General features: G+C 42.1%; 2 protein-coding genes across 6 annotated transcripts in view; both read right to left on the reverse strand.

Annotated features, from left to right (window-relative positions):
- Nucleotides 1–460: 460 nt before the first annotated feature.
- Nucleotides 461–13,962, reverse strand: dmrt3a (doublesex and mab-3 related transcription factor 3a). Of its 4 annotated transcripts, XR_005709546.1 has the most exons (4): nucleotides 13,867–13,962; nucleotides 10,762–10,953; nucleotides 10,063–10,151; nucleotides 1,500–1,547 (listed from the first exon to the last, which is right to left on the reverse strand). XR_005709546.1 is itself a non-coding variant. In XM_040155594.1 (2 exons), exons 1-2 carry the CDS (start codon nucleotides 3,830–3,832, stop codon nucleotides 526–528), a joined length of 1,422 nt encoding a protein of 473 aa, XP_040011528.1. In that variant the 5' UTR covers nucleotides 3,833–3,847; the 3' UTR covers nucleotides 461–525. The 4 variants fall into 4 exon arrangements, 3 of the variants coding, with proteins under 3 accessions (XP_040011528.1, XP_040011530.1, XP_040011529.1); XM_040155594.1 differs by lacking the exons at nucleotides 10,063–10,151; nucleotides 10,762–10,953; nucleotides 13,867–13,962 and adding an exon at nucleotides 3,433–3,847 and having other exon boundaries at nucleotides 461–1,547; XM_040155596.1 differs by lacking the exons at nucleotides 10,063–10,151; nucleotides 10,762–10,953; nucleotides 13,867–13,962 and adding an exon at nucleotides 3,433–3,832 and having other exon boundaries at nucleotides 461–1,538.
- A 2,628-nt stretch (nucleotides 13,963–16,590) lies between these two features.
- The window catches only part of dmrt1 (doublesex and mab-3 related transcription factor 1), a 32,059-nt gene continuing 24,404 nt past the window's right edge, over nucleotides 16,591–24,245 (reverse strand). For both annotated transcript variants that reach the window (XM_040155598.1, XM_040155597.1), the window contains exon 5: nucleotides 16,591–20,335. In XM_040155598.1, the coding sequence (XP_040011532.1) occupies nucleotides 20,184–20,335 (152 nt within the window). In that variant the 3' untranslated portion in view covers nucleotides 16,591–20,183. The remainder of the gene's footprint in view (nucleotides 20,336–24,245) is intronic.

Below are 24,245 nucleotides of genomic sequence, written 5' to 3' on the forward strand. Positions count from 1 at the left end.
AACCAGTCAAGCGCTTTGCCACAGGGCGGGAAAGTCGCTTAAGATGCTCGTTAAATACAAAATTTAAAAAAACCTAATTCTTGTGGACAAATCGCAAACATTTGTAAACAGAGTTGAGTCCGTACGTTTACTCAGCGACAGTCAAGACAACGAAACCCGATCCCTTTTGGACAACTCAGATTTATTTGGCACACTCTGAACATGCAGTGCTGATCCTTACATCGAGAGCTTTCACAGTGATAAACATGCGTGAGGGAAATAGGGTGACGGAGTTTTTCAAAATAATACGAGGGGCCACAAGTGTGTTACGTTCACCCGCTCGGGTCGAGTCCGGCGGCGTCTTTGAACGCGATGCTGGGGGGCGACATCACCTTATGGAAGGGTGATTGCTACACACAGTTCGGTTCAAACTGGCGCGCACACGCACACACACACACACACACACACACACACACACAGATGTCCTTTCAGAATAATACGCTTTTGGTTCTCCCCTGCTGCGCTAGTCCATCATCAGCATTCATTCTAGGCGGATGAGTTCAGGATGCGGGAGTCTGCCGAGTCAGAGCGCTCCTCGTACTCCTCATCGGGGGAGTAGAGGCCGGGCTTGGGCCCCAGCGCGCAGCTCTCCTCCTGGATGCTGATGCGCTGCTCCTCGGAGGACCTGGAGGGGAGGACCGGGGAGCTGCGGAACACGGATCCCCCTGGGCCGCCGGGGGCTGCGGGGGAGAAAGGAGACACGTACTGGGCAGCTGATCGGAGCTGGTACTGCTGCTGCAGAGCCATGGTATTCCACAGAGTCACGTCGTTGTGCACGAAGGGACTGGCCTGGCTGCGCGTCAGAGAGTTGCGCAGCATGAGCGGGTAGCGCGTGGGCTGCGGGAAGGATGGGTGCTGCAGGGGGACACCCAGCGGGCCCGTGGACACCACGCCCGAGGCGGAGTCGGACGCGAACCGGAGGGACTCGGGCACCCGGAAAGCAGAGCCCACCGACCACTTGGCGGAGGACGACACCGGGTGGTAGGAGCCCAGCGTGTGCTCGAACAGGTGTCCGTTTGAGGGCAGCACCAGGGCGTCCGGGTGCGCGTCGGCGTGCGTGTGCGCGCTCCCGTCCGGACTCCGGCTGGACATCAGCACCTCGATGGCACCCACCAGATCCCCCCCGCAGCCCCTGAGGATGAGCTCCAGGACGGGAGGTTTGTGAGCGGGGAAGATCTTCTTGAGGACCTCCAGCGGCGGCCGGTTGGCTCGGAGGCTGAAGGGCAGGTTGATGGAGCCGGCGAGGCCTTCGATCACCACGGTCTGCTCTCCGGGGCTGACGGGATACTTACGAGGGCTCTCGGCTTTGGCTTCCTTCTCGGTGCTGCCGGCTTTGGCGAGGCTGTAGCGGCTCTCCTCCGGGTGGGAGGGGGTTTCTGGAGACTCCGGGGCGTAGCAGGAGTTTGGTTTGGAGCCCTCTGGGGAGCTGACCGGGTCCTGCTCCTTCTCGCTGGAGCTCCCCCCGTTCTCACCTCCCGACCCCTCATCGGGACCGTCCTCTGAGGGCTCTGCGGGACGATGGAAACAGGAAGTCAGGAGACAGCTGGCCTGCACACAGCTGAGGAGGCCTACAACGAATCAGAAACACTTTCTCTGCACTTTGAGCCCCCCCCCCGCCATTAACACCAAAGCCGACAACGCGCCAAACTCTCTTCAGGAGGGAAGGTAACATGCAATGAGGGGCTTGACAGCTTGTCTCCAACACACTGACTTATGACTTGACTCTCTCCTCTCCAAAGCCGTTAACACAAAGTGCTGACTGGGTGTCAGCGAGGGATCTGCCGCCGATGCCTCGAGACCACATTCTGTGAACAGATCGCCCTGTTGCTCGGTAACACTTCACCTGAGGTCGACCCCACCCTGCCGAGAAATATGGCGATTGCATTCGACCGGGCCCGTGATCTTTCAACCCACTCAGCTCTGTTTGTCGGCGTGAAACCGGAGCTGATGTGGAGTCAGCGGATCGCTGCTCGGGCCCAAGAGCTTCAGCCGGGGCCAGGTGGAGGCAGGTGAAAAGAAAAGCAGCTTTTAAAAAAAGTTGAATAAAAAATGAACTGTCCTGTACCTGGAGAAATGTGTATGAATTCACTTAATAAAATGATTTCATTTCATAATTCATTATTTTTAGGTAGATTTGACCCGGAATGATCTCTTAACGCCAGGGAGGAGTATTGAGCACACGGGCTTTTTATGGAAAAATAAAAATCCTAATAAATAAATAAATACTATCCAAATGAATCTAAATAAATATTCATGAAAAAAAACTGCTGAAATTCAATTACTGAAACAAATAAATCCACAAGTTGACACTGACTGAAGTTTTACAGCCTCCGAATGAACCGAAATCAAATCTGTATCATCAAGATTAACTGACTGGTGTATTGATTGATACTGTTGTGTCCGGACAGAAACAGAAAAACATCCCTCATACCATGGGATTATATTATATATATATATATATATAATTTCAATAAAGGAAAAAATAATAAAATAACACTTTACTTTTAATAATTACCAGGGAAAATAGACACATTAGCCTGTTAAAAATATTGAACCCCCAAAATATTTTGTATAAAAGTCATGAAACACACAACAGTTTCTTTCACCTTTAGCACAACACACTGGATAGTTTTATTATCATCCTGTCATTTTCTGTGATTTGTTTTGAAAAGATAAATCAACATAGACAAAGTTCTAATATATTTTGTGTTTATCTAATCTTCGTTGCCTCTCTTTCGTCCTAACGTGCGAGATCAATAAAGTCACTGAAGTAATGATGACCTGAGTTTATCCCCTTTAACAACAAAACGGTGTCATTCCAGTGCATCACAATCTACTTGATGAAGTGTTGCCCAGAAATGATCTCAAAGACAAATGACAGCATGTTAAGAAACCTTCAGACCACTCAACGTTTTACCATGGTTACCACCCAAACCCTGTTTTCACAGAGGTCATCAAATAAACACCTTCGTGACCAGGCTTTGTCTCCTGTTGCTACTTATTTAGGGATGCACTGATTTTCTTTAAACAATTTAAAAAAAATAAATGTTAGGCGTGAGAAAAACGTTTAAAACGTGTATATTGGTAGTGGTCCTGTGAGACACTTTGTGATTGATTTATCATTATTCTCCTTATTTAGCTATTAGTAGAAGCCTAGTAGTAATGGTTGTATTTTTAAAGTATTTCTACCATTACTTGTTTTTTTCTGCTAGATAAAAAAATGAGCTCAGTCCAGAATGTGGGCCATTTTGTAATTTTTCATGATTTTCTCTACATCAAATGAAAAGTTTGGGTTTTCGGTTTTTTTTTTGTTTTGTTTGTTTTTTTAGCAGGAATTGAAACATTGCAAGCCGGTCTTTCCCCTGCAGCGCTCCTCCTCACTCTCCCTCCTACCTGTGCACGTTTGGGCTCCGGCCTGCACCGGCTCCGTGCTGCTCCAGCGCAGCTCCAGCTCCTCTGAACTCGGCGGGGTTCCCTGGTTCCCCTCGCCGGCCCCGGGTATGCCGATGCCGGGCAGCACTCTGAGCGACTCCGGGATGAGGCTCTCCAGGCTCTCGTTGGCCTGCTGCCTCCGGAGCGCCACCTGCGCCGCCATGACGCGCTGCCGCTCGATGATGAGGATGCACTTCTCGCAGGTGCAGTCCTTGAAGCGGCAGTAGCGCTTGTGACCTTTGAGCCACGACAGCACGCCGTGGTTCCGGCACCGCGCGCATTTGGGGGTCCTCTGCAGCGGAGCCCGGGGCTGAGACACCGGAGCCCCCATGTACAGGTACGGCGAGCCGTAGCCGTTCATTCTGTCGCACGAAGCCCGTTTCCCAGGACGCGCGAGAGCGTGTGCGGAGAGGCGAGGCGGAGCGGGAGTGTCGTTGTCAGCAGCGGCGGGATCGCTCATAGGGAGACGGAGCTGGATGGAGCTGCTCTGCTACACGCATGACAGGATGAGGACGAGAGGTGTTGGCTTGTAGTGGAGGATCCACCTTTCCCCCGGCTGACAGCACAGATACGCATCAGGCTGACACGCACTTATGGAGACGAGTAACCAAACGCTGTTACTCGCGTCAAAGCGCCTGCACGCTGCAAAAAAAATGTCCATGTGAGGCTGAGGCGGGCAAAGGAAAAAAAAAACAACAACCTGGCAGTTAGGATCAGATAACCCCGCGTTTCCCTCTGAGCTTCACACGTTTGTAGAGTTTCCTCTGGGAAACACTGAAGATTCGAGAAGACTAGAAACACTTTGCTCTCCGCGTATTCAGACATTTAAAAAGACTTGATCCCGTAGCTGAAATTAACTGCTGACATCAAACTGCAGTGCGGGCCTGTGCTATGAGATTATACAAGACTGGGTCCAGGAAACACGAGTCCCTGCACGATACGGGGACCCAAAGAAACGGATGGGTGTTAAAAAGACAAAATGTTATCACAAAAATCAAAAGGTTCGACACCCCAGCTGTCAAAACTGGTCCATGGTGAAACCTTTTTTAGATTGTATCCAGGAAAACCAAGGTCCTGATTCATTAAAAACAAAAAGCGAAATAAAAAAGGAGGTGGATTGAAAGAGTGCATTTTCTATTGGCCCCCATTTGTAGATTTTTAAAATATGTAACAGTTCAACATGGAGGAAAAAAAAAAAAACATGAAACCTAAACTGAAAATAGCACGATGCTTAAAATACATGCAAACTATATATTTCAGTCCAGCCGAGTCTATATTCTGAGTATAAACTCCACTGTCATCTGGATATCGATGATTTGGACGTAGCAGCCGTCAAACCTGTCCTATAACGAGACCTTTCCTAGACCGTGTGAAGGAAAACCAAGTCTCTGCATGAAACAGATCAGACCATTTGAACATTTAGAACATTAAAAAAACACCAAACTGCACGAGTAAGCGCCCTTTCGGCTGGGTTCTTCTATTGGATTTTTTTTCCCCAAATACGGGAAGCACACAAATCACATTTCAACAAATTAACATGCAACAAAATGCAAAACGGAAATGGGAAACCGCATCATAGACACCTGAAAAGAGACGTGTAGGCCTGCAGTTTAAATGCAAACTCAAATGTCAGCTGGAAAATCAGGAATATGACATCCCAGCTGTCAAAACTGAGACATTTTGTAGACTGCGTGTGGGGTCGCAGGTATGAAGGGAGGCCCCCTTGCATTAAAACAGATGACCATTTAAAACATCTGTACGGTTAAAGGTAAAGTTTAAAGAAGGGCAAACTGCAAGAGTTAGTGCCTTCTCCATTAGCACCCGTTTGTAGCTTTTTCTCAGATATGAGGCATGTTTTTCGTTTTTAATCGAGTCAACATGGAAATTTAAGATGTTATAGCAGCATAAATACCTGTGAAAAAAGATGTGCGGCTGTAAAGTCCACCTTGAGTCAACTTAATGTCTAATCTGACATCTTGGCTGTCAACAGTGAGACATGCAGGACTAAAGAAAACAAACAAAACAAAAACCAAAACAACATTTTTAGAAAGTTAAAAAGACCAAATGCACAAGTCAGTTCCTTTTCTATTGGCACCAAGTGGTAGATTTTTTAAAAATGTGTTTCATAAAAATGTATATTTTACCAATTCAAGGTGAAACAAAAGGTGACATTTAAAACTGAAGATATACAAACACTTTAAAGTTGTGTAAACCTTCAGTCTAAGTCCAAAATCAACTGAATTAATATGATTTAAAAAAAAATTGTCATCCGGCTGTCAAAACTCTGGTCTCTGATTTGTATCTCTTTGGATATATATCCACAAAAAAAAAAAAAAAAACCGGATCGTTTTTAAAAAAGGTTTCAGAAAAAAAAAAAAAATCGCGATTCGTTCAGTTCATATTCTACAGAGTCAGGACGTTTGTCCGTGTTTCCTCCTCCTGTTGCCCGCAGGCCCGCGGGCTGCAGAGACTTAACCCGGACAAAGCGCACGCTGCTCCGCGCACCTTTTACACAATCGTACATAACTTAGATGATTAGGTCTCTGCGTGTGTAAAAGCCCCTTTGGGAACTATGTCGAGGGATGCCGATATGTCCCTTCTGCTGGACTAATAGAGGGCATTGAAACATAACACCGGACAAAGCCGGGGCCCATTTCTGACCGTAAAAAAAAGGTGTATTCAAGCAAATAATGGGATCCGAGGCGGCGCGGCTCACAGAGAATAAGAGCACGGTAAACTTCCCCGCATGAAGCCGGTCTCCGGGGCTATTAAGCTTTTAATTGGAAAATAGCAGAGGAAATTTCAAGGTGACTAGAGTGGCTTTGCAGTTTGTGCCGGCCGAGTAGATTTGTGGGAGTGGGAGGCGGCGGGGTGAACGCATAATAAATTTATTCATGTTGTTCGTTGATAAAGAGTAAAACACAAACCGGAATAAAAGTTTATACTGCAGGCTGCACTGTAAATGGCATTAGGGCCTGATTTTCCCTCCCTGTGTTTTTGTTTTGTTTTGTTTGTTTTTTTAACTTTTATTTTGATGGACTGCACGTTGGGGATGCAGGGAGACTGACACCAAATGATGAAATCTGTGACTTTAATACAAAAAAAAAAACACAACATCGATTTTGATGAACGAGGCATAAACATGTTCTTTAGTGGATATAATGATACTGTGTGTTGGGAGGCCACGACACAAGTATCACATCAGGAACTGCAAGGAACAGAGGTGGCGCTCTCTAAAAATAATACATATGATCAACTGTGACACTTGAATAAAATATAAAAACAAACAAACACACACACACACAACTAACGGGTTACACAGACCAACTGCAAGTTGGCCTTGAGCTAACATTTGCCAATTAGCACTAAGCATAAATTATATATGTGTTTGGTCATAAACCAAAAGTATTGGAGAACTTTAACCTGGTGATGGCGCTGGAGGAAAAGTCAGGGCACTAACATCTCTTCCCTTCATCCTCTGGGGACCACGAATAGGTGCTGTTCTTATGCTTGAATGAGGTGGAAAATGTGGGGTATTATTTAATTTTTTTTTTCTTAAACCAGTGCAATAGAAACAGAATTAGCAAATGGAACATTATGTAAGAAGCATGTGACTTCAATGTCCACTGTGTGCAGCGATGAGGAGACTGTAACTTTCTCAAATGAATACATGAAACGAACGTAAATGTGACATTTACATCGTGTTCCCTGCATCGTTTTCCACCTTTTACTTACTTCAGAGAAAATTCAGACGCTTTTCCTTTTAAAAATCAATAAAATTGTCATTTTTGCAATCTACACTCAATAACCCATCGTGACAAAGTGGAAACTAAGCAGCAAACTTTGCAAAAAGTGAAGGGGTCTGAATACTTCCGGAAACCCCCGTACCTCATCTCGCTGCAACTTCTTCTGCAATGGTTTTAATGGCAGCTGACTGGACGGGTTAGCGCCACCAGCTGTTTATCTCGAAGAACATGACAGAAACACACACACACACACACACACACACACACACACAAGTTAGCATTTTCTTTTGCAGATTTTCCAGGAATTCGATTTGTGCTAAACTTGGCTAATGCCTTTAAACACATTTCATCGCAGTCCATCCAAATAGTTTTGTTAGATATTTAACTCAAAACCACAAAAAAAAAAAATCAATCTCACGGTGGCAGTATATGTAAAGTCAAGAGATCATCAAAGTCAGTAGGATTCATCCACTGAGGACCATGAATATTTGTTAAAAAATATTCATGACAATCCATCAAATTGTTGTTGAGATATTTTGGTTTGGTCCAAAGTGGTGCCGCCCTTGGCCGTGCTGCCAACGTGGCTTAAAAATAAAAAGCCAAAGTGTCTCAGTCAGCTCCTCAGTTCCCCTCGGCCCCTGTCTGCAGCTCCTGCCCACTTCTCCCAGGCCATGTTGATGCCTTCATCTCCCCAGACCCACCGGTCTCCTACCGCCCACCGGATGTCCCCGGACTTTCTTCCCGTCCCCATATCCATCACCTGTTTCCCATCTTTTGAATCACCTGAACTTCCCCTGCCCACTCACACAAACCATTCCCAGTTTCCCCATCACCCCAGTCACTATTTAAACCTGTCGTTGTCAACAGCTCCTTGTCGGATCGTCTGTTTATGTTCGCTAGTGTGAGTTTAGTTACCTGTTGCCTGTACCTGCCCGCCGATCCGAGAAGGAAAAGAAAAAAACACAACTCAGAGACACTGTAATGAGTAGACATAGCTGCCTATTAAGGGGTCAAAAGCAAGTAAATGTAAATAATACATTATTTCACATCAAGTCTGAAAACCACATGGAAAATCCCGTTCGAGTGTAGTTTAATGCGGAAAATGTTATTTAAATGTAACTCAATCATGATGTAAAGCATTGAGCTAACGCGAACAACACACAGACTAAATGATTATTGCGTTTTGTTTTTAATGCTCGCGGACTTGAGGAAAGCTCCAGAAAGAAAAAAACCTGAATTGAAGCATCTGCTTTGGTTTTAGTTGCACCGCTCTCATATTGTTCCACCGGCAACTTTTGTTGTGAAGAAATGCACCCGCACATCGTGGGACTGTGTAATGAGGATGCTATTAGCCGCACAAGCACCTCCGGCAGCATTTGACCCCCGTGCACTGTAGCTGACTGTAATGACTACAGTGCAAACATAACGTGCTTACACTGCATTTATGCCGCCTTTCGATACCCTAAGAGTTATCACATGGTCTGATGCTTTGCCCTGCAGAGTCTCAGGCTGGGTTTGAGTGGGTTTGAAGTCTTCAGACCACTTTAAAAAACAAAACAAAATTTCTTAATGTCAGGGGTCATTTATTTAAGTATTTGTAGACACGAGATCAGGATTCACACAGCTGTGTGAATTTCTGCTTTGTGTTAAGTTTGATATTAAAAAAAAAAAGGAGCGGTTTTAACACTGTAGCATGACAACAGAACCGACTCCAGCACCGGCCTGTGTGGAAGAGGCTCTCCTCTCATAACAGGCATGCTGTTCTTCACCCCCCGGCAGTTTCTCTGGGGCAGGGCTTTAGTCGAAGCAGAAATAATAACGATGAACCTCAAAGTGCCAAATGTTCAAAGTTTCTGATGCCTGGTTGACAATGCAGGAGGGGGCTGGTGAAAACTATTATTAATGGTTTGCATTGTCTGGTCGTGGATGGATGATAAAAGACACTACATCTACATCCTTATTAATATGTTTGACCATATTTGAGCCAGGTTGTTGTAACTGTAACCATGACAGAGCATAAGTGGCCCGACTTTATGGCTGCGATATCAGTCGATCTGCCCACTGCTTTACTACCACTTAGGGTTGAAAATAATTATTAGTTTCAACCCCATCAAATGTCAATTATTTTCTCGATTGATGGTTTTGTAAAATTAAAATGTCAAAAACGGTCAAAAATGCCTGTTAAAATTTCCCTGAGCCCAAGATGACATCGTCATTTGTCTTGTTTCGTCCTGCAAGGCATGAAAGAAAGGCACAAAATCCTCACGTTGGAGAAGCTGGAACCAGCAACTGTTATTTTGCTTAAAAAAAAAAAATCTCCTGTTCTACCATGTCTCAAAGGTAGTTCTACTGGATTCAGGACTGGAGACTGGGGAGGTGACTTTTGTTTTGTGACCTGGTGCGTTATCCTGCTGGAAGCAGCCACGAGAAGATGGTCAACTGGGGCCACAAGGGGAAGCACGTGGTCGGCAGCAATACTGAGATAGACTGTGGCATTCAAACCATGATCGATTGGTATTAAGGGGCCCAAAGTGAGCCAAGAAACCGTTCCCCACACCATTAGACCACCACCGCCAGCCCGGACTGTTGACACAAGGCAGGTCGGGTCCATCGATTCATTCTGCCAAATTCTGACCCTGTCATCTGCTGCCTCAGCAGAAATCCAGATTCATCAGACCAGGCTACGATTTTTCCAGTCCTCAACTGTCCAGTCTTGGTGAGCCTGTGCCCACTGCATCAGAAAACACTCAGACCAGCCCTTCTGGCCACAGTCCGAGTCACTGAGATCACGTTTTCGTTTCCCCCCTTCTGATGTCCGACGTGAACACTAACTGAAGCTCCTTACCTGTGTCTGCAGGATTTTATTGCACTGCACCGCCGCCACACGACCGGCCGGCTGGATAACCGCACGAATAGGCAGGTGTACAGGTGTTCCTAAATAAAAAAAAGGTGCTCGGCGAGTGCACGTTCACTGTAGTGCTATTAATGATTTACAGTTTTCATTGTGCCGTTAAATAGCAGAAAGGTGTCGACTAAAGCCCAGCTGTACGTGTCGGACTACAGGTCATTGTTACGCGTAACAGGAATTGCACTATCCTGTATATACTCCTTTGGTTTAGAAGAGTCAAGGATTGAGAGGGTTCACCTCTTTTCTCAGTAATCTTGTGACTTCGTAGATATTTTTGCATCGTTAATGACTGTGTCTTGTTAACAGGGAGGGTTTAATATAAAGCTGCTGCTGTATTTCCCCATCTCAGACATTTTTGACTGATTTTAATAATTAGTAAAACTTTATTTCTTTAGCACCTTTAGTACAGGTTCAAAGTGTAAAAAAAAAAAGAAAAAATAAAAAGAAAAAAGCAAATGTAAAAAACAGACTAATGCCCACGAGGCAAAAATTTTGAAAAAGTTACAAAGATTATAATGGAACTGAACATTTTAAAAACACGAATACAATAAAAATAAATTACATAAGGGTTAATGACACAAAGTCACCGTACGATGTGTTGACTAGAGCAAGAATAAGTTTGTGCAGTTACTTAACTTCACTCTCTGAACATCTGGGATCTCATGGGTTATTTTAGCAGGAGGAAACTCTGCTGAGGCTGAAGGAGGCGCTGACCTCTGCCGAGCGGGGTTATTATTAGGTGCTGATTGGGGGGCGTTGCCGCCACTCAGAAGTCCTGTCACAGGAACGCTGATTTAAACCTCCCCGGGGAGGCTGGACACTGAGCTCCTACAGAGGAATTAGCCAGACATCTGAATTAGCGAGACGTTTCTTCGAGGGCACAGAACATCAGTCAGATGTCGGCCTTCGCCCACCAGCCTCCAGGGAATTAAGTCCCCACTGTTTTCTAGGCTACCGCAAAAAAAAAAAAAAAAATGCTCTACCTGGACATTGATATAACAAATTAAATAAGTTGAAGCAACCATGGTGGCACTAAATGTATCTTGAAAAAAAAAAAAAAAAATCAGTTATTATACTTTTAAAGTTTTGGATTTGACACTATGTTGTACAAGCTTGTGATGATTGGCATTTTTTAACTTCTCTGGCTTGGACATGCAAGTCACGTAAGTATTAATCATCATTTCCATCAGGAAGTAGACATGTAAAGCATTATATGTAAAATTAGCAAGGTTTAACGGAGGTAAGTAACATTTTTCATAACTAACGCATGTGCATCTCTATCCAAATTTAAAAAAAAAAAAAGAAAAATCATCCCCAAAAAAGGGCCCATGTCCTGTGTTTACCTTCTTAAAGACGCTGTATGGCGGCGGTAATCATCAGTAAAAAACTGATTTCTATGGTTACAAACTTTCTCGATGAACGTGGGCCATCATAGCTCAGGGTTTCTGCAGTGATCACCAAATTAGATTTAAGACTTTTTAAGGCCTCTCTACACACTGTCACGCGGATCAGAGAACGATTCAAAGTCAGTGGGGAATAACGAGAACTTCCTAGTAATGTAATCCATCGTATACCGTGACCTGGGCCGAGATAAGTGGCAGAAAATTGATTTGAATTAAATCGTTTTGTTTTTTTTTTTACTAAAATTGACACTTGTGCTGCACAATTCTGCATTCAAAACAACTGTCATCTCCTTTTTAGTTGTTAGATCTCCCTGCAGCCCACAACCACATACAGAAAAGTTACAGCTACTGTTGTAGTTATGTTACTATTGTAAATATCCAAGATCTTTGGAAGTTAAATTCAAGACCTTCTGACACCTTCTAAAGGCTTTTCTTTTAAAGGAAACTGGATTCAAGACTTTAAGAGCTGCAGATGCCCCGTGTTGATCAACATCAGTCCAGGATTAGATAAAATTTCAGTTTAACCTCAGGCTCAAAAGATATGGATCTTCCAACAGCGTGTTCTTTGTTCTGGTGATGACAGAAACAGGTCGGTGAAATGATACAACGGGACAGAAAAAATGTTCAACACTAAAAAATATCAGAGTTCCCCAATCTCACTATGTTAAAATAGTAACTGGTATTTTTAAGAAACTACTGTATCTTTAAGATTTTCGTTTCTGTGTGTTTATTTGCTTATTTTGCTTTATTGTATTGTACAGTACTTGTCCACTTTATTCTTGTTTCTGTTGGGTTTTATATGTAACTACTGTATGTCCATAAACCTCGTTGAGGGTTTATCATGGAATAAAGAAAACTGTGTATAGAATCATAAAAGAAGAAGTTACTCCTCTATCCTCCTTTATAGGAGCTCATTTTGCGTCCCTGGTTGGTCCTTTTGCATCCCTTTGTGGTCATTTTGTGTCTCTTTGGGATCATTTTGCGTAACGTTTTGGTCGTTTTGTGTGCTTTGGTTATTTTGTGTCCATTTTTGGTCATTTTATGTCTCGTGGTAGTCGTTTTGGATCCCTTTGTGGTAGTTTTGTCTCTTAACTGAGCTCTATGATTTCACACAAGAAATATCAAGTTACTTCGTACAGGGCACAGGCCCAGGGCAAAGGCCCAGGGCCCAGGGTCCAGGGCCCAGCCCCTCCCCCTTCGATCTTGGCCTGCGCCCTCTTGCTGTGTTCAGTAATCCATCCGTGCCTAGAGGCCAGGTTAGTACTTAATCTGTGGATTAAAATAAGCATCTGTTCTGATTGGTCGGCCACACTAAAGTTTCCGCTTCCTCTCCTTGGCCCAATCATTACGATCAACCAAGTTCATGATTCATTAGGTGCCATTTTCTTAGTGTAACATGGGCAAACCCACTGACAGTTTCTCCCCTTTTTCTATAAACAAGTCCCATGCAGACGTATAAAAACCAGAAGAAAATGTTCTTTTTTTTTTCCTGAAAATTTTAAATCTCAATTCATATCCTTGAGACACGTGCGGAGAAGAGTCCGGTCCTCCTTAAGGCAGCTCTGTCTCCTCAGGTGAAAAGACAAATGACAGGTAACATCCTCAGATTAGTTCTGGATGCACAGCATCACGACAGCCTGTCTAGTTGGTTTGGCCTGTCTAGTTCAGCCTGTTTATTGGTGCTTGGCTCTCGGGGGGGCCTAGACGTTTATGGCCCGAGCCCTGCCTGTCCTTCAAAGACCTCAGCGATCCTCCAATACAGGTCAGCATTGCACTGTGCGGCTTAATACTGTATATGCTGGCAGTTCTTCGGACAGAAGGATGTAACCACGTAAATGTTTTAACTTCATTACCCAGAAATCCTGCAACATGTCCTATCCCGGTGGTCTATGATGCCTCTAACTAAAAAGAGACTATAAAGAAACGGACAGGTTTGAAATAAGAAAAGCAAGAGATCACAGATGTTTAGGAGACGGTTTGAATTTCACTCTCAGGTTAAGACTCGCTGCCTCCTCTGGTCAGAAAAGTGTCCATGGGCACTTGTATGGGCCCAATTCATACACTCTCAGTTGGTGAAACTGAGCTGCTGGGGAGATAAATGAGCACAAAACAGATTTCATGCTCCAAGTTTGTTTGTTTTTTTACATTTTGTCATTGTATTGTCAGTTCTGGATCAGACCATGCATCTTTATTCATATGAAAATTTCCAGGATTCTTTAACACCCTGAGCACCTTTTTTTTTTTCCTTTTTCCTGATTTCATTTTGTGACAAGCGGCTGCAGATTTTACTTTTCCAACTCTAAGTGATTTGTTGTTTCAACTGCGGGTCAGTCCTGACCTGCCAGGAAGCTTTCAAAAGTATCGCCGACAAGACAAGTGAAGGTGAAATCAAAACTCAGGGCGGCAAAGACGTAAGCAGCCGTTCCCCCTACAGGCTCTTCGTTAGTGCTTGTGCTGCCGAAAAACGGCCACTTTTATTGGCTCCTAATAGGAGCTGGGCAGACACCTGGGCCAGGGGACACAGGTGTTGATGATAAATAATCACCCCGGTATTTGATCACTGAACCGTTTGGATATTTTTAAGGATCAAAGTTTGACTTGACTCGTGTCTTTACGATAATAATGTAAGTGGATTCAACTTCTTCTCTAGATCCATTGTGACAAACCCAAATTTTCAAAAACTCTCCAATGTCACACTAAATGCTGGGGACAACGTGAATGAGATGATGCTATGGATATGATATCCAGAGGATTTGTTTTGAATGAGTAACCTAGTAGGAACAAGCAGATGCAGAACACATGTCGTAGCAATTTTACCTTCAAAAATACTTCAAAAGCATTCAAAGAGTTAAAAAACAAAGAAAAAAACAACAACAAAAAAACTACAGATGCAGGCCAATTCTTAAACGGGGTTTGTGTTCATTTGATACCAGGATAACAACTCCGGAGAACTCAAGTCCTTCAGGCTTTGAGCAGACTGGACTTCATATAAATATCTGAAACAAATACATAAAATAAAGTAATAAATCCATTAAAAACATGTTTCCAAAACGTATGTGCACATATTATAGTTAGTTAAATAAATAAATGTACTGTATCCTAACTGGCGAGGAGGGTTTCTGTCAGGCTTGATTGGCTTCTTTTTTGTTGAGCTATGTATTTGTAGCAGTTTGTTACCAAGTGAAACTAGACACAGACCTTATAGCTCCTATAAGATGAGCTGACATGATTGTGTGACTTTATTTTGACTTAACTGCCAGCGGTCGTGCGTTTGCAGCCCTTCAGCCAACATTTGCCGACATCTGTCGACATGACTAAGTTCTTTTCACCGTTTGAAGATTATCGTCGATGTCGGAAATTGCCAATATCTCGGACTCTGACTCACAAGTCAAACGTTTTTTCTCTCTAGGTTGCTCGTAATTGCGGTTTAGACCATATGATGCAACATACGATGACTTCGCTCCCAAAAGGTGTGGTTCCCTGGCTCCGCCCACTGAGGTGTAACACAACCAATCAGATTATCGCCGGCACCTGAGCAGGTGCGCCTCTGAGAAATGTCTCTAGAGCTGAAACGCCAATGCTAATCGAGCGAATTCATTTATTATACCTGAGAGCGACGTCATCAGATATGAAAACATGTGAGCGATGATCTAAAAATGATCTCATCCCATCAGCAAGTTCTCCTTTACTGGAGAATAAAGCCATGTGGAACAAGAGGTATACGCTTTACTTTTTTATCAGGAAATCCTTGTTCTTTGGGGGCTTGGATGGAAAAGGGAATATGGCCTGTAGCCTATGCGACAGATGAGTTTGGAATCTTATATTATTATAACGACATTTAGATTTTTGTGATAAATTTAATCTAAACTGTTCATTTAAGAGAATATAGAAGCGACTAAGGTCATTCCACTTCCCCCTAGAACAGAATTGAATTATTGAAACCACTCTGAATTTTTGAGCCTAAATAGCAAGAAGTTCAGTATAGGTTCCATTAGAAATGTTCAATCAACAGAATATTACCCCAATCGACTGAAAAGAAAATATGCTCTACAAAAATAGAGACGAAGAGGCGAGGAAAACGAGACCTGCCAAATCCACTTCCACCTAAAGCCAAAGAAATGAGCTGTGAAATCCTGAGTAGCATCTACCCATCCAATGTCTTTCTTGCATAAGAGATTTATTTGGGAAAACAAGTCCTGGGGAGTATGTTGAGACTGTAGAACAAATTTTCTTTCAGCGTGAACCTGTGCAGGAATTCTGTCTACCTTGTCCGAGTTGGCTCCAATCTGAGTCATACTGACACCATGAAGAAGAAAAACTTGGATTTTCTGGTAAATCATTTGATTTTGTTGGGTTATTATTATTCATACATGTAAATATTAAACGGTTAGGCCCCAAATGAACGGATGGATTTATGAAGGAGAGAAATGGCCTAAAACCTTTTTTTTTCCTTTACTGGACTTGTTTATGCTGCTTGAACAGGACCCTCACTCTCAGCTCACTGACTCTGATTTCGTGTTTTGAGCCTGTTTGCTTTTTGCTTGTCTTTCCTTTTTTTTCCCCCCGGCTTTAGTGCTGTACATCTTGAATGTACCCTGAACTATGGCTTAAAAGTTTGCATTCTGAATTGAAGTTTTAAGTTTCCGTTTCCGCCTCTGAGCTCACGGCTTCCTCCTCCACGCTTTCTGTCTGTATCGAACCGCCATCACTCCGCCAGGAGGCGTCACGGAGGGACCCGAGCAGATTTTATCTATTATTGGGGGGGGGGCATGATTCATGGAGGCAGAGGCAGCTCAAGGAAAACCAATCCTGTGACACTTTCTCCCCGGCGCTGTACACAAGGCAGCAGCAGCTACAGAAGGACAAGGCAGTGGCAGCCGGTCGCCCCTGACAACCGTGATAAAACGGCCTTCCTTAACTAAACTCGTAAAGCATGGGGCAATAAAACTCAATCTTCTGTAAAATCCAATTAAGTCATTATCTGACTGATTGTATCTTTAATTGAAAACAGAAGTGACAGTAAATTTCTGTGATATATCAGGATCAATCGATACTGCTGTACAATCTGGTCTCAAGAGGTGATTTATAATGTCAGAGCCCTTATAGGTAACTCCACATTCTTCTCTCTAAAACCACTGGTGGATGAAATTAAGAGTAAGTGCGTTTCATAAAAAAACAAGATGGTCACGTTATTGATTACAACAGATGGGGCAGAATCCATTGAATGTTCCCACAGCGCAGCAGAAAGAAAATACAAGTAATTTTCTTTGTCTGTTTTATACCGTTGTTCCCAGCACACTATCACATTTACACTCCATCACTTAGAGCGTTTTTATTTCCCAAAAAACTTGTAGCGACATAAACTCCAAGACTCCAAATGACTTTTGTTGCTGTCTTATTCAAAAACAAACACAGATAAACACTTTCAAAGCATGCAATTCGAAACGAATCTCCATAAAACACAAAACACATAAACAACATACAGTACGGCAGTGTACTAGTCGGCTTCGCGACAGCAGAAAAGTTGGAAAAATCTCCTCTGAGTTGTTTTTAAATTAACATTTAAACAACACAACTCAAAAGTGGGCAACACAGGATTATTTTCATTAGTTCATGAAGTAAAGAAAAAGGAGGGTTATTACTGTACAACACTGCTACCTGGTATTTCATCTGTTAAAAACTAGGGCTGCAACCAACAATTATCTTTGTTATCGATTAATCTGTCGATTGTTTCTCTGATTAATGGATTAGTTATTTGGTCTATAAAGCAACAGAAGACGATGAAAAATGGCCAGTGCAATTTCCCAGATCCCAATGTGACATCTTCAAATTGCTTTTTTTGTCCAACCAATCAACAGTCCCAAACCCAAAGATATTCAATTTAATGAATTTAAGAAAAAGCAGAAAATCCTGACATTTCATAGGCTGTAAACAACAAATGTTTAGAATTTTTGCTTGAGAAATGCCTTATATGATTTACCATTTTCTGGATCCACTAATCAATTGCTCAGTTTACTGCTTGAGGTCTATCAGCGCCTCATTCTCTGCTATATCTGTATCTACCAGGGTGTGTAAAAGCTGTAAACAGTGACCCGTGTGCATTGCAAAACTGAAGGGGGACTGAAGGGGTTAAATATACAATAGACATGCAAATTCTCTGGAATAAATGATGGCGCTGGATCGGTGGCATAAATAAGCAGCCGACGCTCATCACATGCCACCACAACGGAGGGAAACATGATTCATGTCTAACCTGCCCCCTCGAATTTTTTTTTTTTCTCCCCCGCCAACCCTCGAGTCGCGATCGTCCTGCGGGAATCTGTCGGAGATGTTCTCGGCTTCAAACATCAAGTTTAAAGAGACACAGGGAAAAGAAGACGGGAGAGAAGAAGTGCCTGCGGTTTTAGCGGCTTCAGAATCAGCTGACCTTTTTCCAAAATGATCTGATCTTGTTCGGTGTCTCGTTTGTTCAGGGAGAAATAACTATATTCCACTGGTGCAGCTAAAAAGACGTCCAGGCATAAATCTGGGCTAAACTGGTTAAAAAGTGGACGTTTTTAATGGAGCTAGACAGATAAATCGTCCAGGCCAATATTAGCCGATCGCAGATGTATGCATATCGGTGTTTGTGTCTGCTTGTATGTTTGAGGCAATTTAGAAACTGTGTCACCAGGACACAGTTTATGTAGTGTCTGATAAAATATCGCTCAGTTCAAAACTTGGTCACAATTCTTTAAAAAACATCTGATGTATTAATATCAGAGTTTTAAACTCTGAAATATCAATATGTTGGCCTATAGTTTTTAATGAAATCTAAGTCACTCCTCACTGTTGTTTCAACAACGTCTTTATGACAATATTTCAAAGTGAAGCCGGTCCTAACTACACACTGAACTACAAGAAAGTCACTTAAATACTGTTGAAACATTGTATGTCTATATTAAGGTTTCTCTTGCTGTAATCATTCCTCCTGTTCATACTGGACATTAAGGGATCCTACATTGATCCATGGTTTCAATGTAGGTGACGGAGGACAGAATTCACAGCACTCTTTTCGTGCAAATTTTCCATTCCAAAGTTTATCTGAAGTTAACGAGGCTTTCGCAGTCTGAGTTGATATCTTCCAAAGATGCGTGCTTTTTTTTTTTTTTTGGTACCAAATTTCCAGTTTTTGTTACTATCCTTCCACTGCAGCTCGACAGAGAAACACAAAGAGGGAATTTTATTCTCTTCATTTGATTAACCCAGACTGCTGAAGCCTCATATGAGGCTCAAATAAACTTTTGAGTACATTTTTGCATGAAACAAGGACTGTGGATTTTGTCCCACTATCCCGTCCATTAAAAGTGCATTATAAAGGGATCTTTAAAAGTATGAACAGGAGCAATGATTAAAGCAAGAAAAAAGTGACTGCTGTTTTAAGACAGATAATGTTGATTATTATTTTTAGATTAACCAGTTAAATTGCTTTGTCTATAAAATATCAAAAAGTTGTGAAAAATGCTCATCCTGGTTTCTCAGTGTCCAAGGTGAAATCTTCAAATGTCTTTAGTACAATCTACAAAGATATTTAGTTTACAGTGATATAAAACAGAGCAGCAAGTCCTCACATCAGAGAAGCTGAAACCAGAGAACATTTGTCAGTTTTTCCTTGAAAAATGACTAAAACGATTGATCAATTGATCGATTAATCAACTAATTTGTGTAGTCCAATTTTAGCCCAGATTTCTAGATGTCTTTTAAATGGCAAAGGACCACACCAGTGCTTACCGAGGATGATGGGGGTCAACTTTTTTTTTTACCCTACTGGTTTAGCTAATAATACATATTACATGTAATGTTGTATGTGCTGCATGTCAACGGGGGGATTACAAGAAATTAAGGCCCTCACTGACTCCATTTGGCCAAGTTTCACATTTTCTCAATAAGTGCTTGAGATGTACAGTAACAGTGATTCCAGGTTGTCTGCTTAAAAAAATCCATCTTAGCAAACACTAAGTCTATATCCTGATCGTCAAAAATAGTCCACTGATATCTAACTGGTCACCGCTAACTCACTACCAATGGAAACACTTACGACGGATACTGCGTGAAAACTACACTAGTCAATTTACTATGAGCTAGAAAGGATTTTAGTATCATTATTCTGCTTACTGCGTCGCGTCATCTTTTGGATAAAATCTGCATTAACAGTTGCCTTCTAAAGCAAAAAAAAACAAAACAAAAAAAAAACAAGTGTACAGCTTTACGAATACACAACCAGTCACCGTTTAGTTTCAATTATTTGGTCCAGTCTTGATTACTGAGACATATTTAATGTAAATTTAGTCAACTTTTAAAAGTGTTTGTCCAGATTTACTAATTCTGAGGAGTGTTGCTCTAAAATCTGCATGTTGTTGTTATTTTTAAACTTTCCAAGCGCTTTCTATGTTGGTGAACTGGCTTCAACAAAAGATTCAACAGCTTTGATGTCAAAAATGAACTAAAAACACACAAACAGTCTGTAACCTCAATTTCACTATGGAATATAGGTTAAGGTGCTTTTTGGACAGAAAAAGAGAAACCTGAAGCAACAGTGAACTATGGAATCGTTTTGCAAGAACATCAAGTTTTTTTTTTTCTTCTCATAATGCTTTTGTCAAAACCTCAGCTTCTTTATTTGGTGGCGTCGCCGTCGATGACGGTGAAGCTGGCCGCCTCGCTGCCGGCCTCACACTCAGTCTTGACATCAGAGTTAACCAGGGAGCCGATGGACCGGCAGCTCATGGTGGGGTCGTGACCGGTGGGGATGCTGCCGGGTGAGAAGGCTGCAGAGACAAGACAGAAAACCCAGTCCTGATCAGAGGTAACCTGACGATCTCAGTGTGCTGCGAACAAAGTGGCAGTCGGCCCGTCTAGAAGTCAGCTCTTGTAACCTTCCGAAACGGAGCACCCAACACTCAAAGCCACCTCACACGGCGATGGGGCAATTGTTTGGTTGTGCGAAAATAGACAGGGATTGAGTTTTTTAATTCTTCACACACAGCTACTTTTGGCAACTGTCATGTGAACAGCCATAACGTGAATGCCTTTGGGGAGAGACTGTCTGATGTGTGCCTATCCCGCTTTGTACAATTCATCGCGTAGTGCCCCTCGCTATGGCAAGGTTTCCGTCAGAATGTAGCTCAAGTTTTAACCCAATTTCAAGGAGTTTTTTTTAGTCGTGTGCCATTAAACCATTGCAGAAGAAGAGGGCGCAACAAGACGACGTAACACGATGTAATTAAAAGAGCTCCAGTAAACCCTCTAAGGGTGAAAAACAAAGTGTAGGACATGAATGATATGCGACATTTCTGTTTGTTTCATGTATTAATTTAAGGAAAGTTACGGTCTCCTCATTGGTCCAGATAGGTCTGATGTTTTCCTCTCCTCAGTGGAGTGGAAGATAAACCTGGACATACCTCAAATCTCTCACAGGTGTTGAGCTGCAAATCTTTTTCCTGGATACTCCTCAGAGTCATTAATATGATAAATTCATATTGCCTCGCGCAGGTAGACAGTACAGCAGCACACATAAAATAAAAATGTCTATGTGCTGTAGGCGAGTGAATAAAAAGCAGAAGAGAAATACTATAGTTAGACAGACAAAATGGCAGTCGTATCATCTGCACTGCAGAATAAATGGTCCTCTCTGTTAGTGCTGTATTCAGCTGATATAAATATGACTGTACAGCAAAATGATTCTCAGCAAAGCTCGCGATTTATAGCAAATTGAATCAGCCCCCAAAAAGGGAAGACAGCGAACGCTAATCAAAAGCATTTGATCTTTTGCTGTTAACATGAGAGATATTTGCACCCACCCACTTTAACACTTTCTATAGGTACTGCACACAGTAATGACACCGTGAGGCCAGACGACCCTAGGCTGGTTAACAACAATCTACTCCGTTATCAGAGTCATTCACGTTACTAACGTTTTTTTTCCTCCGTTGTTTTATCGTGATCTATAACCTCTATCAAACTGTATTAAACCATGTTTATCTGTGAAGATTCTCAGTCATTCTGACAACATATACTCCTGAAGTATTTACCATTAGACTGACAATTTTTTGTTTTGGTGGTGTGCTGAGATAATTGGTCGATTGATTACTTAGGCAACTGACTAAAATTATTTGATAGCGATTTTGATAAATGGCTTATCTTTTAAGGAATTTATTGAGTGAAAAAGCCACTGGCTCCAGATCCTCAAATGGGAGGATTTGGCCGGACAAAAAAAACTCGATTTGAAGACATCACATGGAGCTCTGGGAACTTGTGATGGGTATTTTTCACTAGGGCGTCAACTAAAGATTATTTACATTATCGATTTCTTGATTAATCTAAAAATAACGTCAGGAAAAAGTGAAAATTAACCATCATTGAGAAAATGTGATTAACTGTTTTCTGACACATTATAGTCCAAAAGATTAATCACTAATAATCGGTAGATTAATAAATACTACAATGAATCATTGGCTGCAGCCTTAAGCATTAGAGAGATGAATATATTGGTTCTTAAAAGGAGAGGTGACCATTGAAAGAAATGTAGAAAAAAACCACGAAACCATTTAATAAGGTGCATTATCTCACAAAATATAATAAAACTATCTATAATGTTTGTTCTTTTAAGATACTCGATTATCCCCATTGTCAGATGATTCCCAAAAACTGTTTAAAAGTGCTCCAGTTGAGAACAAAGATAATTCCTTAAAAGCCTACAATATTCCAATTTGCCTGCATTTTAAATTTCTGATTATCATAAACTGTCACTATTACATTTTCACTCTGAATAACGCCCTGATCAGAGCAACATTAACATAAACAAGCGCTGATGTCCAGTGTTTCCTTGACTGGCCTCATTCCTCATCTCTCTCTCTCTCTCTGTCCCTTTCTCTCTCTCTCTCTCTCTTCCTCAGCAGTGGTGGGAGGAGAGAAGAGGAGTAATTTTTCTCCTCATTAACTTCCTGATTGGTTTCGGACTCCAATTTTTGCCCGTCTGCAGTTTGTCACCAATTCCAAACTGGCAGCCCAATCGTTAATACAAATGTTTGTGTAGCTAAGTGCACCCAGCGCTTTTTTTTTTTTTTTTAAATCCCTCAGTGATCTACTTGTACAGCAATGACAGCATGTGGGTGAGGGAGGGCAGCTGTGAATTAGCCCGTTCACTGTTAATTCTCTGCCTGTTCATCAGCAGGAAATCTATGATGTAATTAAAGGCTGAAAGAGACTGGACGTGTTAGTTTCACTGGGGATGTTAAATCACGACACACAGGGCTATGCGTGCTGTCTGCTGCATCCGACTGTCCTCTGCTCTCCTGTTTAATACAGATTAATGTCTGAACCAGCAGAAGGCCTTGTTCCCTATTAGCCGTCAAGCACCTGTTAATGACACTAGGGCTGCAACTAATTAAACAATCAACAAATTATTTTCATTGTCAGTTCCATTTTCTATTATCCGTTTGCTTCAGCGATTATTTATTTGGTCTAAAAAAAAGTCAGAAAATTATTTTTTTAAAAGGCTCCTGAGTCCTTTTCATTAGAACTTCAGCGATGAGCAGAAAAATAATCGGCAACTGTTTTGAAAATCGATGAATCATTTCAGTCATTGTTCACGCAAAAAATAGTGAAACAATTGCCAAATATGCTCAAATGAGAGGACTGTCTGCTTTTCTTTGTAATGTATCATTGTAAACTAAACATTTATGGGAATTTGAACTTTTGAATAAAACAAAACGAGACATGAAACGGGTATCGAATATGAACTTTTTTTTTTTTTTTTGTCGCAGACCAAAATTAGTTTGTAGCACCAACTGTTGGCATTGGACACCAGGTTAGATTAATATCTATTTTTACTTATTGTTTAATCAGTTTCTGATTTTTTTTGGCAACTTCGAGGCAAAGGCAAAGTTGTGAACACAACATTGAAATTAATATCAAAGTTTAAGGTGTATGCGGAAAACTTGCAGATAGTTGCTTATTTACACATCCAGCAGTTACAGAGCGACATTATCATTCAGCTGCAGTTGTGTGTCTGGGCACCTGATGAATGTAAACCCAGTATTCACTCTTTTAGCTCAGTTTTTGGTCTCTACCACCTCCTGAGGGACATATCGGGCTCTTCAGCTGCTAAATGCTCCAGTATTTTTACCAGCTAAAGTCTCTAACTTTGTCTGTCTATTCACTGGTGCTGGGAAGGTAGTGTACAGTGGGTTCTTATGAGCTTTGTCACTGAAAACAGGTGCAGTTTAAACTGATGCCAATGGAGAATGTTGACAAATTATTAAAAACGGTGGAGGGGAGCTGCTGAGTCGGGTGGTAATTCTCTGGTAATTCTGGTAAGTGACACCTTTCACCTACAAGTAAGCTAGTCATTATGAAAATACTGATTAAAGTCAGTTTAAATGAAAAAGGGTTTTGTAAAAATTCCTCAAAGTAAAGTTTCGATAAGATCTTTTTGGTATTGGTACCAAAACTGTATTGAAAAATACCGTGTCCTAACTCTAATACATGTTTGTGTTGATTACTCTTTTTGTGGATGTACTTTGACTTTGAGATGTGAACCCTTCTGGGATTGGCTGATGCTGCCTGTGGATATAGCATAGCTGCTTATTGTATTGCTTGTTTAATGCCTGAAAAAGGTCTATGACTATTAGATTGGTTCTTCAACATAATTTGTGCTGACAGTGTGCATGAGTCCAC

The sequence above is a fragment of the Xiphias gladius genome, chromosome 19, assembly GCF_016859285.1.
Source record: "Xiphias gladius isolate SHS-SW01 ecotype Sanya breed wild chromosome 19, ASM1685928v1, whole genome shotgun sequence".
NCBI lineage: Eukaryota > Metazoa > Chordata > Actinopteri > Istiophoriformes > Xiphiidae > Xiphias > Xiphias gladius.

Coding starts and splice junctions, on each gene's coding strand:
- dmrt3a (XM_040155595.1), bottom strand. CDS start 3,832: ATGAACGGCTACGGCTCGCCGTACCTGTACATGGGGGCTCCGGTGTCT. Junction 1,512..3,390: donor GCGCTGCAGGGGAAAGACCG/GCTTGCAATGTT, acceptor AGGGGTCGGGAG/GTGAGAACGGGGGGAGCTCC.